The sequence below is a fragment of the Sinocyclocheilus grahami genome, unplaced genomic scaffold (genome assembly GCF_001515645.1).
Source record: "Sinocyclocheilus grahami isolate Dianchi unplaced genomic scaffold, SAMN03320097.WGS_v1.1 scaffold1100.1, whole genome shotgun sequence".
Taxonomy (NCBI): Eukaryota; Metazoa; Chordata; class Actinopteri; order Cypriniformes; family Cyprinidae; genus Sinocyclocheilus; species Sinocyclocheilus grahami.
This window is the reverse complement of record NW_015506279.1, coordinates 170869-191215: the sequence shown is the minus strand read 5'-3', so window position 1 is coordinate 191215 and position 20347 is coordinate 170869. Positions and strand designations below refer to the sequence as shown.

At 38.5% G+C, this 20347-nt stretch overlaps 2 protein-coding genes across 6 annotated transcripts in view; both read left to right on the top strand.

The window, feature by feature from the left end:
* The first annotated feature begins 6375 nt into the window (after positions 1–6375).
* Positions 6376–13368, top strand: LOC107566793 (ETS translocation variant 5-like). 5 transcript variants are annotated; one of them, XM_016252341.1, is made up of 12 exons: positions 6376–6560; positions 7810–7940; positions 8113–8200; positions 8314–8361; positions 8601–8651; positions 10303–10426; positions 10517–10804; positions 11162–11451; positions 12158–12217; positions 12352–12590; positions 12673–12780; positions 12934–13368. In XM_016252341.1, exons 2-12 carry the CDS (start codon positions 7893–7895, stop codon positions 13168–13170), a joined length of 1581 nt encoding a protein of 526 aa, XP_016107827.1. In that variant the 5' UTR covers positions 6376–6560; positions 7810–7892; the 3' UTR covers positions 13171–13368. The 5 variants fall into 5 exon arrangements, with proteins under 5 accessions (XP_016107827.1, XP_016107826.1, XP_016107824.1 ...); XM_016252340.1 differs by having other exon boundaries at positions 7810–7985; positions 12673–12774; XM_016252338.1 differs by having other exon boundaries at positions 7810–7985.
* A 3924-nt stretch (positions 13369–17292) lies between these two features.
* The window catches only part of LOC107566777 (grancalcin-like), an 8246-nt gene continuing 5191 nt past the window's right edge, over positions 17293–20347 (top strand). Inside the window, exon 1 of the mRNA XM_016252313.1 lies at positions 17293–17530. Coding sequence (XP_016107799.1) covers positions 17507–17530 — 24 coding nt within the window. The 5' untranslated portion in view covers positions 17293–17506. The remainder of the gene's footprint in view (positions 17531–20347) is intronic.

The following is a 20347-nucleotide window of genomic DNA, read 5'->3' as shown; positions in this document are numbered from 1 at the left end:
TCATAGTACACAATGCAAGGTTTATATAAAAAGTAAGACTTGTGTGTGTAAGTGCACTGTTTTAAGATTTTAGATAAATCTACAGTCTCTCAGTCATTCTCAGTGTTCTTCATAAAGTAAAACCTAACCCTGCATTTCACATATTTACTTGAATCATTAAAAAAATCTCTTTGTTTACATGTTATCTGTCTCGTAAATGTCATTATTTGTACTGTCAAGCATTTGTGGTGCATTTATTTGATTAAATGCTTTCATATCCCTTTACACACATTCACATAACCATGCTCGTCCGTCATCAATCAAAGGGAGATTTTCGAAATTGCAGCTTTGAATGAAAGAGAATCATTCCCTTCAATTACAGGGAGCACTAGGCAATCACAGGTTTGGTGTATCCTGTATAGCATGACACACCAGGGACCGTGAAATGAGTTTAGCTCTCCCCGAAGAAGAAAACAAACACTGTGACTCACACCCAGCACAACAGATCAAGGCTCTGTAACATATTAACAGTCAATTAATAACATACTGCTTTTCCAATCTCAGACAGAAAGTACAACCTCGGCATGAGTCAGAGATGAACGTTCATAAATAGAATGCTTATGACTCAACAGAAATGTGAAGTTGCTTAGGCTACAGCGTGCAGAAGAAGCAGATACGTTAGGTACTGCAGCATGGTGACATTTGATTGAATTTAGAGCATATTGTTATATAATAGAGGCGTAAGAGAGCTATATTTAGAGTGGCCTCGCAGCGAGTCGCGTGGAACGCTGATGAAAGCTGTGGCAACCTGTTTAATTTCAGGTTATGAAGAGCACTATCACTCAGTTTAAGGAAGTTGTTTAGCATTCATTGACAGGGATATCAGCCCTCAAGCAGTTTATGGATTGGTTTTTCTACAGTATATTAAAAAAACTAAATAGTCCATGATTTTGCTGGTGTCTGAGATAGGCCTATTGTTGAAATTGTGATGTAACGGAATAGCAACAGATCTTTTGAAACAAAAAAAATGTAGGGTGGACTTTGTTCTATCCATCAGCTGTTGACTGGATGATCTAAATGTGAAATTGCAATTTTAAATGAATTAAATGATTGGAGAAGCCCAGCATACATCACCAGAATGAAGTTCACCAAATTATATTTTAACACAATCTCATGGCCATTTGTAACTTTTTTATGTTTTGGTGAGTTTCTGGCTAATCCATATGAATTTGTACAATTTCATTTGTATGTTTTTATATGATTTGTTTACATCCCAATGACAGTCATGTTTAGGAGCAGACATTCATGCTTGAATGTTGTCATACGAAATCGCCACCTCGTAAAATAGTTAATTTTTTCTGTGAGATTAGACTAAATTAATTGAATTGAACACATGCATGTGCGAATTGTTTACAATATTAATAGCATGCATTTAGAAATAATTTGAAGTGTGAATTTTCAGCCAAGGCTTTCATGAAAGGAGCCAGATAACATTTTGTCCTGATTTGTTTCTTGTAGGAGATGATGTTAATTGAATTTTTGACTTATCATTCTTGTTTATGTTTATGTGTTATTGTTACAGCATAATGAAGTTGCATAGATACATCACTTAATGAGTGTGTGTGCTTGCTTTCATTCCCTGTTACTGTTTAAAAGTCTAGGCTCCTTTTCTCTTTGAGGAGGCCTGCATTTGTGTATGTGTCTGTGCGTGCGTGTGTGTGTGTGTGTGTGTGTGTGTGTGTGTGTGTGTGTGTGTGTGAGAGAGAGAGAGAGAGAGAGAGAGAGAGAGAGAAAGGGCTGAAAGATGACTCACCTATACAGTGGTGTGTATCAGGATCAATGCAGCAGGAGTGTACAACATTTTAGTGTTCATGTTAAACTAATTATTCCCTAAAATACAACTTCAAGAAAAAGTAACTGATCCCTTTGGATTTACCTTAGCTCACACTTAACTCAGATAGCTTTTGAAGAAACCAGTCTAACTATACTCTTTCAATCCTGCACTGTAAATGTTTTATTGTTCAAACAAAGACAAGAAAACCTCTGATTATTTGTTTGAGCAGACTTTTGTTGTGTGTTTTATGGAATTATTCAGAGATCTGGGTTTACAGACTGCACCTGTAAGTGCTTTTTCCATTCCATGCACTGAAGATAGCGTAAACAATTTATGAATATTTTAGTAACAAATAAAAATGGTTATGAATACTTTCTTTTCTTCAAACAGAAACCTCTCATAAACCTCTCCATGCTGCATCGCACAACCCTGAAAGTGGTTATTCTTCTACTATGACCTTCCACAAATTAAGCAATACATAGGCTAGCTAAGCATTTGTGATCAAACATGATTATTTGTGCTGTGTACTAAATGAAATTAACTGAAACATAATTATAGTAAAGTAATAGAGTAGAGTAGGTATATTAGCTTTGAAGTTTTTAAGGTTGTGTAACCTATAAGCAGGGAAACCAGAGATCAGACATCACTGTCTGATGTGCAGATGTTTCTTTGAGGGACTGGCATGAATAATAGATCAGACAACAAAGTGTTCTCCCACAGCGGAGTTTCCCAGCAGGCAGCAACACTGATTTTATAATCTACCTCCTGACTAGGGATATGCTATAGTTATGGTACCCATAGGCGGAGTTTAGAGCCAATCATGATTTTGTCTGAGCTACAAATAAAATATACAAATTAAATAATTTATATTTTCTCATTTTATTTGTATTATCTTATTATTTTAGTGGATTGAATAAGTACCTACATTTTGAGCTAAATTAATTTCTATGATATTTAAGCATCATCCTCGCAAGCCGCGACTCATCACGATGCTTAACTTGTCGCGATAGGCTACAAGAGAGGACTCTCTTTTCATTTTTTCCCTGCTTTAGCAAGTTAACTGAATGATGGATATTTATTGTAAAAAAAAATCTAATCAAAACGTTAAATATATTAGGAGTGTGCGATATTGACAAAAAATAAGTGTTATTGTGCTGATATCTTAAGGACTAACGTGGACAGCTGACTCCTAAAATTTTTGTTATTCTTCATAATCTGTGTGGTGATCAGTTCACAGCAGTGATAGAAATTAATCTTTTCCAATAAGTTTAAATAGATTTTTACCTTTTAAATGAAATCAGTATTGACAAAATCCATCTTTGCAATGCAGAGAAAACACAGAAGCTGCATTAGAAGGGGCATTTAGATGCATTTACATTTATATTGTTTAATGCAGGACATTAATGTATTTAACCTGCAGTTACAAATGTATTCATACTGTTTTGATATTTTAAACATAAAACGTTGAATACTGATATTTGAAATTATAAAAAAAGAAAAAAGAAAAGATACTTTAAATATTAAATTAAAACTGCCAGTAGGTGGCAGCAAGTCACTGTTAATAAGTGAGTCATTGCGACTGAACCGAATCATTTAAACGCTTGATTCATTCAGGAACGAAACACCTTCATGTTGCTCAGAGATGCAAATTGGAATTATATTTGTTGGCGAAATAGAGCAAAAACAGTCAATATTGTGTCTAAAACGTAAGTATCTTAATATTAAATTCTTGTTTATTGGACTGCTGTATAAAATCAATATCACATTTGTAATCATGCTGCTTTTTGGTGGAAAAAACGTCAGTCTTCGCGTGATACTGATTAACTATATGAAATGATATAAATATATACATTTCTGCCTCCATATCTTGAATTTTGTGATCATTTTAAATGCATTTTGATAAACTGAATCATGCAGTGAACTGAATCATAGCTCTCATGAGTCATGGATGTTAGCAAGACAAATTAACTATAATTGCCTTTTGTCTTTTGGGTAATTAGCTGTAAATTCGAGGCACAGGTAGCTTTTAGTCTTTTGTTCATCACCACCACTCACCTCCACACCAAGACAAACACAACTGGAAAGGGAGGGAGGGCTTCACTTCTGCGGCTCTCTGCCTGATGCGCATGTGCCGATCAATGTGTGCTACACTGCTGTGCTGCGCCTGCGCGGAGGGGCGTCGGAACTCGACAGTCTCAACATTTCCCAACCCGAACCTGATATTTAGATTTTTTTATTAGTTTGACAAGGAAAGTTGTGTGCAAACAGAAACACACACACACACGCGTACATATAGCTATACATATATTCATTTATCAAAAAAAGGGCACTTTCTAGAAAAAGGGCAGGTGCTCAAGCCCCCTTTTATGTCTATGTGTGCACGGGCCTGGCTGCACGGGTCTCAAATAGCTCGGACATGCCCGAGACGCTCAGGCCCTAGCCCGGCCCATGTCCGACAGCTTCTCCCAAAACAGCCTACAGTATACTACTGTTTCAGCTATTAAAATGGTTTAGTCTTGTATGTAATGGCAAAGTGATTATATTTCGTTTCGTTTTTTTATTAAGTTAATTTAGAAAAACGTTTGGAGCATTTTTGTTCTTTAAATATAATTTTTAGTTTTTAAAGTAATGACCAAGTGGCCCGCAGCAGACAGTGAGCTTGTTTGATCAATTTAGCCTTTTCAAATCATCACGACTTGCCTAAAATAAAATATATAGATATAAAACAGTTCAAGCATATCACAATGTTTAAACGTTAAACCTATAGGTGCGCTGTATCCATAGTTTGAGCGGAGAGTGGAAGCTATAAAGCGCGCTTTGCAGGACATGGAGGCGCCAGCGCAATCACTTGCATTCTTTTCAGTGGATACGCCGTCATTTTTGCTCATAAAGGTAAGAGTAGCCTAATACATCATTCGCAACTGTAAAGGGTCTACTTTTATTAGTGTGCACTCACAATATCAACAAAACGTTGTGCTTTTATAAAATAAAGAAAACAAACATGATGCGCTTTCTGCCGTCTCGTCTTCAACAGGAGCGCTTCACAAAAATGAACCGAAACTCAGCGAATACATGCCTCACAGACATGATACATTTATCTATAGAAAGCTTTAAATTACTACTTAACGAAATAAATCAAATCAAAAACAAGAACTCTTTCATTAATTCAGGAAAATGCCCGGTATGCCCGATTACCAATCCAGCCCTGCCTATTAGTATTGAGTGCATTTGAGCGCAGAACTCTTCAGCTGCACTGACGGCACGCATGCCGCTGCTGCCGCTGCTGCTGCGGGACAATAAACACCGTCGAGCCGCTCTTGACAGTCGCGGTAGCACGGTCTCGTGTTGTTCCCACCAGCGAGGCAAATTTTTTTTCATCACTAATTGATGGATGTCTAAAATATAAAAATAAGGAGAAGCCTAAAACAGGCCAGAGGCCCGGCCCGCGTCTGAACTTTGACGTGAAAATTGTCCCGAAGCCCGGCCCGAGGGGCGTAAAAAAGTCGGGGCCCGTCGGGCCCGGGCTGAAATGCAGGGCTCTAGCTCTGATCTAGCACACAGAAAACGATTTGACAGAAAATTTATCAGAAGAGATGAAAGAAAGATAGTGGTCATCTACGCAATTCGGAAAAAGAGGCGGCTTTTCTGCATTAGGTATGTTTTTGTTTTTTTTCACTTTTTGGACAGCAGTTATTGTTCATTCTAAATGTATTTGTAATGCAGAATATGTGTTACATAAATACATGAAATGTAGAACATATAAAAAAAAGTGCTCGTGGCTCGTCTGCCAGTCACATAAAAGTGAAACTCCGCCTATGATGGTACCATGATCATATAATGTTGTATATTAATTTGTCTGTTTTTAAAACTCGTGTGAATATAAGTGATCTGTGAATTGGCTTTAAAGAATGAGCAAAAACAGAGATGGTATGAGGAACTTTTTCATTGGCCAGAATGAGATTATCACAGAGGATTCCAGTCATTGTCCACATTGTCCACTCTTCTGTCACCCAAGATAGAGGTCAGTGGTTCCCAAAGCCCAGTCAATATTCACACCAAAAAGGCAATAGCAAGACTCTACTGTAAACATTTTCTCTCTACTTTTTTTATATTGTTAATTAGTTATTTTATTAGTGATTTTTTAATAGCTAATTACTTATATTGATAGTGGACACTATCAAACAAAGAGTTAGTAGCCTAAGTTTAAACTCGCCTAAGCCTAAACTCGCAGCCTTTATTTAAAACGCAAAAAAAATATATATATATATATATATATATATATATATATATATATATATATATATATATATATATATATATTAGAGAATGAAAGTCAGAGCGGATCGTAAGTTTAGAGACCCAGTTGGCCATTCACTCGCTTCTGGCCCTTTAAACGTCTCTTTGAGGTGGAGAAACATCTGGTTGTTGACTGAAACCCAGCCATTCATAAAAACAGGAGAGAGAACTGCTCTGATTGGCTGACTGCAGCTTCATGGTGGCGTAGGTAATGCAGAGACAGCCATTGGTCAATCACTTGCTTGACGTGAGGAACTAACCAATGAGCGTGAGCTGCAATGTTAAGCCGATGCTCTCGGAAAAGCAGGCGATCCCATTAAGAAAATTTCAGTCGCGTCAGGCTGAGAAAGAGCGCGATACCCATTACACATCGCTAACACAGACTGTTTTTCACTTGGATTTACCAAATCACTCTTTTTTATATACAAGCAGAGGATTTAATCACCGCTGGGTGAGTATTTTCTGCACGCTGCTCTTGTTTTGTATTGTTTAATTATACCCCGATGCAAGTTTCATATTTTGCTTGAAATTTTATAAAGTTGTATTTACTTCAAACGCCGCGTTTGGTTTTGCTGGCTCGCTCGCCATTTTCTTTTGTGCGCATATTTGGCAACCATTGCCCCGCTGTTTGTTTTCTCAGTACTTTTTTAAAACTCAGCCATAATCGCAGTTTGAGTTCTGCAAAATTCATATGCGGTTTGATGAAGTGCTTCTCGCGCGTTTGGTATTTTTTATGAATGGAACGGCTGAGTTTTTTTTCGGGGTCGCGCGCACGGAGGATCAAATTTCACTTCATTGAGAAAAACAAGCGGCCGAGGGAACGGAGGGAACGGAGGGAACGGAGGGAACGGAGGGAACGGAGGGAGGGGGAGCGCCAGATAATGGGCGCTGGGGGGGAGGGACTGAACTTCTTGAACTTCTTGAACTCGTTCATATACCTGTTAACTCGCTGTTGTAATGCTATAATCGCGATTTACTTATTTAACAGCTATAGTTTCCGCTGGCAGCCTTTATTATCGCCAATAAAACCTTTAAAAGCACAAACTCTTCATTTTCAGCATGAAATGTGCAGACGCACGTTCCTCCTGTTTTATAAAGGTCTGATAAGCTTCAGGAAGCAATAATGGTAAGCGATGGATGCTTAATTAGTTCTTGGTCCGGAGAGGTTTTCTTGGCCTCGCGACTGTAATACGATTTTATGGCCTGAAAACTTGCGTCAGGGAAAATAAACACACGTGTGTGAGATGATGAATTTAGGCTTCGTTATTTTATTCCTGCCTTTCCACTGTTTCAATCTGAACCTTATTTGTTTTAAGAGATTAAGCTGGTTAATTTTTTTTTCCTTTTCTAAATTATTAATTTCATTTAGACTCCGAGTATGGAGTCTTGGGTAGTCTCATGGGCAACAGATGGCACTGTATGGTTATGTAAGGACCCCCATCTGTACCGTGAGCCTTAAATGGTTTGTGTGAGAGGGTGAGCAAGTGTAAGTGTCCTGCACTAATGCATCACAATTCATCTGAGATGAGAGTGAGTGTTACACAAACAAACAGGCTAGTTGAAGTTTTCACCGATCAAAGGGACAGTTGGTCCTGGACTGTCAGGACCTGGGACGTTCACTGACAGCTGCATCAGATCCTGACAGAGTGCGTTGTGTGTCTTTCTCTAAGTGCCACTTTTCTCGGCTCTTCTTCCAACAGGTGACGATAACACCCCCCTTTCTCCCAGTTTATTCCCGTTTTCCCTCCTGCTGCATCTCACTCCGCAGTGAGAAGCAAGTGACATGGACGGGTTTTACGACCAGCAGGTCCCTTTTGTGGTGCCCCCCAGTGTAAGTCTCTGCTTCAACTCGTCATGCCTCAATTTCTTCACTTTTGTGACTAATTCACTTTCAAATGTTGTACTACAGAAGTCCATCCAAACTGGATGGCTGTGAACAATGATCACTTGTTCAAACTTTCATTATTTGATCTTGGTCTTTTTTTTTTTTTTTTTTTTTACAGAAGTCTCACATGCCGGAACCATCTTGCAGGCCATTCAATGACCGAAAAAGGAAGTTTGTTGACACTGAGTTGGCACAGGATACAGAGGGTAAACAAATGAGCATGCAATCAATCCATCCAGATCCCTCTAAAGCACACCATTTAACCCTGGCCCAAACAAATCAGCCTGTTTATTCACAAATCAATCTTTGTGTCCCACAGAGCTCTTTCAAGATCTGAGCCAGCTACAAGAGATTTGGATAGCAGAAGGTAAGGCAACAGTCCTAAGCTCTAGAATAGTAATTGTTATGGAATATATTTCATAACTACTGTTAAAACACAACTTGGTTGTTAATGCATCATCCAGTGGTTGATCTCTGGGGGCCCATTCAAACGGGATGAGACATTACGGCATTTATAAATATACAAATTATTTATAGTTACTTTAAATATTTCATTTATTTTTTATAAATAAATTAAATTGTTTTGTTTTTCCTCTCCATGTGCAGCCCAGGTACCTGATGACGAACAGTTTGTTCCAGATTTCCAGTCGGATAACTGTGAGTGCTCTTTGAATATTCCTGCAGTATAACCTATAGAACTTGACTTTATGAATTATAGAAACTGTCTTTGAATTAGAGAAGCAATCCTGGCACCTTCCTCCTTGAAACCAAGAAAACCAATTGAATGAATCTCAAAACACTGCATTCCAAAAGTTTCTGTGTCAAACCAGATTCATTAGCATGAGTTTAAGATGTGTGTGTGTGTGCATGCACACATGTGAGGCCCAGGCTGCCGCTGCGGTGCTGTAACTCATGGCAGCCTCCAGCTTGGTGACATTTTAATGTGGCTGGATCCTCGGCACGCACACTCTGGTTATTATGTGCTAGTGAACAGTGCTCTGGCTGTTTCCCTTGTTAGTTTTTCTTCCCATTTGGCTCTGAATAAGTCTGATTGTGTGCATTTTCTATGGTGTCAATGGTGTTTATTGTAGAAGGTGAATGCACATGGATGTGTTTGCATAGAAATTGTGTGTGAGAGGGTATGTGTGTGTTTGTCTGGCACAATTCCCCTTATCTGGCATCGTGCCTGTAGCTCTCACAGGCCCCTCTTTCACCACAGCTGGGCAGTGGGGCCCTTTTTCCATAGGAATCACGTGATAGTCTGCGAGTTCTAACTAGCAGCCTCCCTTTCTAGAGGGAAAGGTCTTTTTCCCCTCCTCCTTTTAAAACTGAGTAGTTCTAGTAGTCCAGTACTTACATATCCATCAAACATCTGACACCAGATGATGTTATGCTACCGGTCAAAAGTTTGAAGTAATTAGGGGCCAATTGTATCCATTAGAATTCTTCTTCTTATTATTATTATTATTATTCCACTCTTGAGTTTATGGCAGCCCATAGAACCGCTTGCGGGAAAGTTTTGAAATTTGGCACACTGATAGACGACAGTCTCAACATTAACCATAGCAAATTTGGAGTTTCTAACTCAAACTCTTTTTTTCACTCATGAAGTTTCACTCATGTTTATGCTAATAACTTTTGAACCGTAAGGTTTAGTTTTTTTTTTTAATCGTAAGGTTTAGTTTTTTTTATTTTAGAATGAATTCACCAAAATTAAAAAATCGTAAGGTTTAGTTTTTTCGCTATTTTTAATAGTTCATAAAACCTACTTTTTCGAACTCATCCTAGACGGTTTGTCTGATTTTCGCCAAAATTGGCTCAGATCATCTTCTGACCATGCTGGCAAAAAAGTAATGGAATTCAAGTTGATTCATCAAACCGTTCTCGAATAACGCGCAAACGAATTCTATGAAAAGTGCACAAAAATGGATCTGAGGCTATACCTCCGCAATGGTTTGGCGTATTGAGACCAAACTTGGTGTGTGTTATAACAAGCATGACCTGAGGCTACCTGCAGTGTTTCGGCACTGTGCCACGTAGTGTTCAGGAGATATGAAAAATGGCTATTTTTGCTTATAACTTCTGAATGGTTTGGCCAAAAATCACAAAACACTTTAGATTCGGTGGAGCATGCTGAGTCGAACCAGATCCATTTTTCCCATGTCATCCTTTATGAACACATTGACGTATCGTTACGAAACTCAGAATTTCAAACTTTTGACCAGTAGTGTAGGTTCCAAATTAAAGAACTGTGTTTTTGTTAGTATTTTTGAGACTTTAAAATGTAACACTTTTTTTTTCTCTCTAGTGATGTTCCATGGACCCCCTCAAACAAAAGTAAAGCGGGAACTGAGCCCAAGCAGAGAGTTTTCCCCGTGTGGACAAGAGCATAGACTGTCTCCATATGGAGAAAAGTGCCTATATAACTACAGGTATACATTTCTTTATCCTTTCCTTCTCCATTTTTCTCTCACTCCTTCTCACTGAATCATATTTATTTCTATTTTGTCATTTAATTTTAGTGCCTTCGACAGGAAGCCATTTACTTTTAACAAGCCACTCACTCCTCCTTCTACACCGGCATCACCCTTTGGCTCCTCCACCAGCACAGCAACACACCCTGTGCAAAAAAGAGTGATGCCACCAGCCCAGACTCCGACACAAGGCCCGCCACTATTACCTGGTCCCAACCACAGCTCCACACCTCCACATCAGAGAGCACAGACTCCACTCCACAGTCAGAACCCACCTTTTGCTGTGCCCTGCCCACCTGTCAATCACCCAGATGCCTCCTACAACACAGACCACAGGTATGGATATATGACGAGATGTATTTGATCCCGGAACTTCATAGTTACTTTTTGGGTCACGGTGATCATTTTCTAACCTAATTTCTATCTTTACCTCCTGCTTGAGTTGCTCGTGCCTGTTGAAAGTGCTGTAATCAGCTCAGGTTGAGCCTTTCATTGGTATTATCTTGTTAAAGACACCACACTGACCTGGAAAGCAGTTATATATTTATCCCTTTCAAGTCTCCAGGTTTAAAAAAGAGCTTTACCACCAGACTTATCCCTTTGACATGACACTAATGATCTCAGATGCCCTTGGTGTTGTGAATAATGCCATCTCAACGTAATTTCTCATCTTTTGCCTTTCTATTTCGTTAGGTTCCATCGTCAGCTTTCTGAGCCCTGTCTGCCATTCCCGCAGTCCGATGGCCGCTGTCAGACACCTTATCCCCCCCAGGCCCGTGGCCATTTTCCCCGACACGGCCGCCCCCCTTATCAGCGCCACATGTCAGAGCCGTTAGTGCCAATACCTCCCCAGGGATTCAAAAAGGAAATGGTGGATCCCTGTTACAATGAGCAGGGTTTGCAAAACATGGGACCTCCTCGTGCACCGTTGTTCCACCAAATGTCAATCAAACAGGAGCCCAGAGACTTCAGCTATGACTCAGGTAGGTGTAAATCTCTTGCGGTACATTCACACGGTGCATCGATGCTTGATGGAGGGCGTTTCTGAAGCTTGGTGCTGACGCGACCGTCATAGTGACAACAGCCAATCACATTAGTTTTCTGGTTTTGCATGAATGCGATTGTCTGCACCTGGGTATTTGCATAAGGCGATCTGATTGGCTGACGCCTGCATTGGCACTTGAAAAGTTGAAAAGTTTTCAACTTCTGCCACGAGCCCCGTGTGAATGTACCATTAACGAGTTGCTGTAAAATAAGTAACATTGGCTGTAAAATTGTCATAATGGTGAAATTTCAAAGGCAAAAGGTCAATTTTTAATAGTGTAGTGATGAATAAAGCACAGCTTACACTGTCACTTTCTGTTGGTCAACATGGAGAATTTGTGGAAATAAATCATTTGCACTCAAATGAAATTCCAGCACAAATTCCTTTTGAAATGACTCTTATTGGCAGCAAAAAATCACCTGACAACAGTATATGTGACTGTACCATTAGTGTGAAACAAAATTTCAAACTTTTTTTTTTTATTTACTTTCAAACTTTATTATATTGTATAGTTTTTATTACTTTTAAAGAGATTTTATAATAAAAAAAATTCTGATGAGCTTGAACTCAAACTTTTTATTATACTGTTTTATTTAATTTATTATTTTAATCTGACTGTATTATTTTTCTCAATTGTCTTGCAGAAGTGCAGAACTGCCAGTCATCATTTGGCAAATCAGCAAACTTCTATGGCGCCAGCGAGGGTAAGACCTTTTGTCAGTTTAGTTTCATCTACATCTACTTCCTTCAGGTGCAGATGATTTATTAATAAACGACTTTTAATTAGTCTTATGTCCATATTAAATTCACTTTTTTTTTCCCTGGCTGCCAATTGTAGGTTTTGGGTATGACGGAGAATCCCATCTGTATTATGATGATACATGTGTAGTGCCAGACCGCCTGGAGGGAAAGCTGAAGCAGGAGGGTGGAGTTTTCCGGGAGGGTCCTCCGTATCAACGAAGGGGGTCTCTGCAACTCTGGCAGTTCCTGGTCACTCTGCTGGAAGACCCATCCAACAGCCACTTCATCGCTTGGACTGGCCGTGGGCTGGAGTTTAAACTCATTGAACCAGAGGAGGTCAGTGTGTTATGAAAGCAAATGGCTTTATATCCAATTTATTTAGCCAACAAGCAGAATTAATTCACCCTTTTTTAAAAAGGTTGCTCGCCGTTGGGGCATCCAGAAGAACAGGCCTGCGATGAATTATGACAAACTGAGCCGCTCCCTGCGCTACTACTATGAGAAGGGCATCATGCAGAAGGTAAAGGCACGTTCCCGTTCCAATGTCATTTTTCTTCTTTCAATCCCTTTATCATAGTTCCCTCATTATCTGTAGTTAGTCAGAGCTACCCCATTAAAACATATCAGCTTTTCTCAAATAAGTTTCTAAGACATATCTCTTTCTCTCGTTCATATGCAGGTTGCTGGAGAGCGGTACGTGTATAAGTTTGTGTGTGATCCCGATGCGCTCTTCTCCATGGCATTCACTGATAACCAGAGGCCCAGTCTGAAAGCAGACCCTGATGGGCTGCAGGTTCCAGAGGACGACACTGTTCCGCTCTCACATTTTGATGAGAATAACAGTGTCCCGTATCCAGGCTATGCCAGGGACCAGTGCTTAGCGGGGCCGTCCTTTCCTGAAAATTACACTTTCTGAACTGTTTCACCACTGATGGGCAGACCAGAAGAACTCTAAAAATGTATCCTCACACTCCAAATGCAGCTTGTGTCAAATTGTAATCGCTCCAATGAGGAACCTGTAGCGCCTGCTGACAAGTCTCTAGACTTTCTTGCCACACTTTTATTGTTTGTTACTACACAGGTTCCAAGATGGAATTTTTTTTTTAATTACAAACAACAAAACTTAAAGGGACACAACAGTATTTTCCAGAATAACCTATGATTTTATATATATATATATAAATAAGTGTATATTTTAAAATATGGCTTTTGTGCACCGCTTTCTTTGTGTATCGGACCTGGTGTCTTTTTTCAATGCTCTGCTAGTGAGATTTGTAACAACTTCTGACAATGCATAATGATGCACCTCAGGCTGTTGTCATTATCAGAGTGTATATAGCTTTGATTATAATCTGGAAAAATGCAAAATTTTTCTCCAGCTGGCCAAGAGAAATGCTTTATAACTGTTCAGAAATAGTTATTTCAATTGCTTTTGTAATGTGATTTTTTTTTTGGATACGGGGTGGGGTAAAATGGACAAAAATAGGGTAAGGGAATTGAAAAGTGAAATCTATGTATATTATGAATATATTTTTGCAAAAGCTGAATTAAATTGCATTGTATAAGCTGTACAACAGACTTTTATCACTTAATCTGTTCTTTTTGTGTAGTGTGTGTGTGTGTGTGTGTGTGAAATTGCAAACCAGCTCTTGATATAGGGGAAAATCAAGGCTGAAATGCCTGATCCAGGATCAGTCATGCTTGTGCGACCTTTAACTGTTTACCAAAGGATTATAGGGAGGCTGTCTGATCTCTACTCAGTAGTAAACAAGCATGGCAAGAGGCTCTTTCCACCTTCACTGTCAACCTTATTTGTCTGTACTGGTACAACAGACCTCTAGTTCTGTGGATAAAATTGTCTTTTTCATTGTCTTTTGAAGACAATTTCTTTTAAGAATTTTCAAGTACAGTTTTGGTGTACAATTACAGGTCTGTATTTTCTAAACTATAAGGTACAGGATAAATAAACATCCATAAACGGATATGGTGGTTCTTGGATTTTTTTTTTCCTATGTGTTTAATAACTTAACTTGGACAAGGTAAAATTTCTAAATCTATTCTGATGAAGAAACTCATCTTGGATGGCCTGAGAATTAGTACATTTTCAGCAAATTTAGATTTTTGGGTTAATTTGTTGTGTTTGGAACAGTGTTGCCAAGTCAGCGGTTTTCGCGGAATTGGGCTACTTTAAAGGGTTAGTTCACCCAAAAATGAAAATTCTGTCATTAATTACTCACCCTCATGTCGTTTCAAACCCTTAAGACCTTCGTTTATCTTCGGAACACAAATGAAGATATTTTTGATGGAATCTGTGGGCTGTCTGACCCTGCATAGACAACAACGCAACTGAAATGTTCCCAAGTCCAGAAACGTAACAGCATACATTGTTTTACGTCCAGCGGATATTCTCCAAAATGGCACCAGGGTGATGCGGAGGAGACGAATTGTATAAAGTCGTTATTTTTTTATAAATATTTTTTGGTGCGTATAGCTTCGTATAATTACGGTTGAACCCCTGATGTCACATGGAGTATTTTACTGATCTCCTTGCTACGTTTCTGGACTTGGGAACATTTCAGTTGCGTTGCTGTCTATGCAGGGTCAGACAGCTTTCAGATTCCATCAAAAATATCTTAATTTGTGTTCCGAAGATGAACGAAGGTCTTACGGGTTTGAAACGACATGAGGGTGAGTAATTAATGACAGAATTAAAATTTTTGGTGAACTAACCCTTTAACACTGTAGCCGCTGTTTGTTTTTTGAAGCGACCCCAACAATGCGATATTTAGCCCCTGAAATGCGAATCATACCGGGAACCCCACCAGAAAATGTGTATTTTAACCCCACCCCACCCCCTCCAGAACGCAATTTTTAACGGGGGACCCCCCTCGAAATGCGATTGGGCTAGTTTTAAATAGCAATTGGGTGGGCAACCCTGGTTCTGAGCAACTGGAAAGTTTGGTAGTGTGTGACCTTCAGTTCTTCAGTGTACAATGCACAGTTTTTTTCTGTAACAATTTACAATGTATGAGTATGATGGCCTAGTGTTATAAAATCTGTTAAAATGGGAAAAAAAATTGTGCAGTCTGTTTCAGCCTTTACATTTTGACTATTCAGTATTTGAAAATCCTTTGTAATGTAACAGCAGGACTACTAATGAGGTTCCTGATATCTATCAGAAAAAAAACATTAGCATTCCAGCAAAACCATGCATTTTACATCCTGCAGGAATCGTACCATTTCTGTAGGATGTTACACAATCCTACAGGACGTCAGTGGACATACTTACAGGAATCCTGTAAGTACATAAGAAATCCTGCAGGAGTGTTAGATTCCTGCAGGACATAACACAGTCATACACGAACAACCCTACAGGACTCCTGCAGGAATATACCCTGTCCTGTAGGATTTTTATTCAGTCATACAGGATCCTGCAGGATCCCTGCACAAAGAACAAGTCATACAGGAACAACCCTACATGACTCCTGCAGGAATGTGCCCTGTCCTGTGGGATTTTTATCCAGTCCTGCAGGATCCCTGCACATAAAACCAAAATCCTACAGGATTCCTGCAGGATTTTTTTTGTAAGGGGTGTGGCACATTAAGGAATCTCATTCACGTGGGACTGTGATCTTTCCTGGAGCCTCTCAGTTTGACCGCTAAAACTGTAACCCAGCAAAGCCTGTGTAACGAGGCGATGCAAAGTTACAGGGTATTGCATAACCAAGTGACGCTCATTCTCTTTCTCCTCTGCTCTCTTCTTTAGCAGAGTTAGTCTTAATCCTACTGGTGACCTTGTTTCCTGGAGCCAAAGAGCTGAAGAGTTATTAAGATGTCATATAATCTGATCATCATAAAGGAACTCAAGCTGATTCAAGGAATAAAGGTTAAATTTGTTGGTGCAAGACTACATCAAAATTACATATACCTAAAAAGTATTATTCTGTTTTAGGGACTGAGTACCATATTTACTGTTATACAACAGTTCCACTTCTCAAATTTGATTGGCCAAGTGGCAGTCTAAGAATGGTTATATGTAGTATAACAGCACTAGGATGTTTCAGTATTTGTTTCGCTCAGTTCATCTGTGCTCATGCCATTCCAGAGCACAGTACGTGAACAGTGCTGATTACTTTCTATCAATTACTCGTCTATAGAACTGTTGTATAAGAGGAATATCACACTCACAATTGTGCTTAATAGCAGATGTGATTTTCTGTGGCACAGGCTGCAGCCCTGCAGATATTCAGTACCATCACACTCCTGCACATGTGATATTGCTTACATAAATCAACAGCTTTTACAGTGTGTTGGTGGTGTCAACTGGAACATAAGACTTCTGTAAAGAATAAAAAATGATGTCAACGCAATTTGAATGTAGTTCTTAAATAATAAGAGCAACAGCAAATCTATAAAAGAACCATTTTGGGCTCCCCAAAGTACACTTTCGATTTACAGTTATTAAAAAAAACATTATTTTCTGAGTGTGAAGAACATTTGAATAATCTACAGAATGCAACCCCCCCAATTTAAATAACCTTTTGTGCACTGTAAAGTTTCCATGGATGTTAAACGTTCTTCATGGAACCGCAGATGCCAATAAACATCCTTTATTAATTTTTTTAAGAGCTGAGTTATGGCGTCAAAATCCGACGCCTCGAAAACATCCTGAATGGAAGGAAGCGGCACTGCCCAATACTGACCTCCAAAAAGTCTGGTGGCTGGGTTGAGTCAACAGTAAATGAGCTGCTGGTTACTTTTAGTGTAATAGCGCCGACTGGTGGTTTGTTAGGTAAATTACAGGTTGATGTTATATAAGCACGCACGTCACTGAACACAGAGTTTTACGTCAACGAGAGTAACTCTATTAGGTTAATTACCAGTAACTACGTCTGTGATCATTTTGGGCGTAACTAATATTTTCATGATGAGCCAACGTGTAGCCTAAGTAAACATGCAAGCACAATATCATTGGCCACAAAGGTTATCAGTCAAATAGCCAGAAGACTTCCGTGCTTCTGTACGCTTGGTTTTGTTTTAGAGCTAGCTGATCCAAAACACGCTCTCCATAGTAAATATAGACATTTTTATGACGTCAGATTAAACTCATATCGCTGTCAGTCACCCTTCCTACCCTAATGACGTCATCCAATCACTTCCTGTTACAGTTCAAGTACGGAAGAGATTGCACCAAAACTTTCCCATAAGATTCATTTTTAGGTCGCTTCTATTCGCAAGTGCGATCATTAAGTATGGCGTACCCAGGATATAACAATGTAAGTGTCACTTATATTTTTATGTTCAATTGCAGTTTGTAAAATGTAAAAGAAATTGATATTTTCCTTAAGATGATCTTGCTTGAGAAACCTATATGGCATGTTATTACGCCACAAATAGTTCAATCAAATAAATTACATTTTCTTTCATATGAGTCAGGCATAAACTATAACACGCTGCAAGTCATTTGGTAAACTGATCAGTCTGGTCAGAAATGTAACTAATGATACAGGGCAATATTTGCCCGCTGGAATTGGTTTTCAAGGGCATTTGAACCTTTATACGGACCAAAAAAATCTAATAAAATAATAAAACAAAGAAAAAAGAAAAGAAAATATCTTGAATGATTATTTTTACCCTACTGGTAAAATATGTGTTTCCCCCCTTTTAAGCATAGACTTAGAAAATGTGTTTGATTAATGCTTAAAACAAGTCTTAATGTATTAATATAGGAAATGAATCAAGTGAAATAAATTCACTATCTGAAAAAGTATGCTAGTTATCTATGCTGTCGGGAAAAAAGTGCAAAACGTATACAAATTTAGATTTGTATTATATAATAATTGTTTATATTAACAAGCTTGTCACTGGGGCATTACCATTAAAAGGACAACTTTGTACCTTATCTATCACTAAAACGTACATGTGCACCCTTAATACTTTTAAGGGTAAATAACGTACAAAGGTATTGAAGATACTGCCCCAGTGACAGGCTGCTGTAGCCCAAAAGGTACAATTCAGTGGCGTAACTTTGCTTTGAAAAGTGGTGGGGACACCGCGCAACTCGTTTTGCTAGTTTTGTATTTAATAACCTAATTTACTTGGGGACTGGGTTTAGAGTTGGACAAACTTAATTTTTGCTTTTCAAAAATACATCGATGTACCAGGTGCGGCTCCAGAGAATTTTGAACGCAGGTGCTGAGGGGGTGCTAGATCACTGACAGAGGGAGCTGGGCAATCATTCTTCCCACTGCTCGCTCTCTTGCCATTAACTTTCTCAGTTGGTTGCACAAGCACCTTTTTGGTTTTTTTGCCTTACAACATGCTGTTAATCAATGCACGCTGATGAACTTTTATCGTTGTTTATAGTTATATGGAAACGAAAGTATTTAACATTCAACCCGTTCTTTTTCATCAGTAGTATTATTTGTGATTTGAATTTTGTGAACGGGAGTTCCTCTTTTGACATGTTATAAGCCGGCTTCGGATGCTTTCACATTTTCGATTTCACGATCTTGTCAGGTTTTACAATGAAATATAATTGTCTGTTTTGCTTACATCTATAGACCTTTCACCTTTTAAGACAAAAAAAAAAAAGATGGATTCATTATTTTTAATTAAAATGCACAACAACAATAAAACAGTATTCAATGACAAACTAGCTTACAAAACGTTATTAACAAAAACGAATAAGATGAGGCATGGCATAGGCCTACACGCTGTGTTAGGCTATATAATGACTAATAAATTACAGAACGTTTAGCAAACACTGAGGAATCAAAAAAAAAGAGCATATGGTATGGAAGCCGTTTCTGCCACTGAATAAAAAAAATTAAAAAAAAGGTAATTGCAACTTTTTATCTCACAATTCTGACTTTTTTCACAGAATTGTGAGATATAAACTCGCAATTGCGAGTTATAGTCAGAATTGCGAGACATAAAGTCACAATTGCGAGATAAAAACTCGCAATTCTGACTTTTTTTCTCGCAATTGCCAGTTTATATCTCTCAATTATGACTTTTTAACTCGAAATTTAACTCGAAAAAACCTTCTCTGGTTTAAGAAGCGGTCTTTTACTTGACTTAAGTGTGAAAACCATCAATATTCGCGTCATTTTTGCTGAGCGCACCTTCTGCAATTAATAATAAATATAACCAAAACAGGTATTATAATTTTTATATGAATAATAAAATAAATATAAGGAAAAGTTGCCCATTCGATTTTGTAATATTCTTTAATTTTGTAGTCGGTATGAAAAGGTGCATTTCTATTAAAGGCACGTCCATGTGGAGATGGCGACTCAGAAAGCACTAGTTTATTAATAAATAATTAAAATGTCTTCTTTTCCCCCGACACGTTCATAATCACTTTGCCGGTGCTTTGAGGCAATTGCTTTATGCGCGAGCTTGAACGCCAAATACGTCTGCCTATAGCCTATATTGAAGTATGCATGGCGCTTATAAATTATATATTTAATAATTAATATATTATTATATTAATCAATTTAATATAACGTGCGACTAGTTGACTAGACAAATCTTTAGTAGAGGGCAGGCCTATACTTAGCACAAGGAAGCTCTCCATTTTTTAAATAAAATGCTATAGCCTAATGACATTACGAAAAGTGCGACAGCTGCAAATCACGTCGTTATTGCACTACACGAGTTATGCAGGCGTAAGGAGTCAAAAGTTTTTTTTTATCACCCTAATTAGATTATGAAGAATGATTTGTTGATCTTGTTTTCCCTTTAACACATAGCCTACCTTCCGCAATATATTTTTCAATTACTTTCAAAAAGTGGTAGGGACAATATTGACCCTGGCAAAAAGTGGTGGGGACTTGTCCCACCCGCAAATTACTCCTATGGTACAATTTATTCACATTTTTTCTAAGATTTTAGTCAAATACAGGTAGCAGAATAATGAACAATATACCAAGTAATTCAGTTCAATACTATTTTATAAGCTTATTAGCATTTTAAACAAACGTTTGGTCCCCATGCTAGCATGTTACTTTTTAATATCACAGTAAATTTTTATGTAATCTCTGTTCACTACTGAGAAATCCCCCCCCCCCCCCCTCCCTCCGCCCCCT

Bases quoted from the DNA above. Each gene is read 5' to 3' on its own strand.
- LOC107566793 (XM_016252338.1), top strand. From the start codon at position 7,893: ATGGACGGGTTTTACGACCAGCAGGTCCCTTTTGTGGTGCCCCCCAGT. The intron at 8,362-8,600 runs GTAAGGCAACAG...CTCCATGTGCAG, and splicing joins AGAGATTTGGATAGCAGAAG to CCCAGGTACCTGATGACGAA. The intron at 12,218-12,351 runs GTAAGACCTTTT...TGCCAATTGTAG, and splicing joins CTTCTATGGCGCCAGCGAGG to GTTTTGGGTATGACGGAGAA.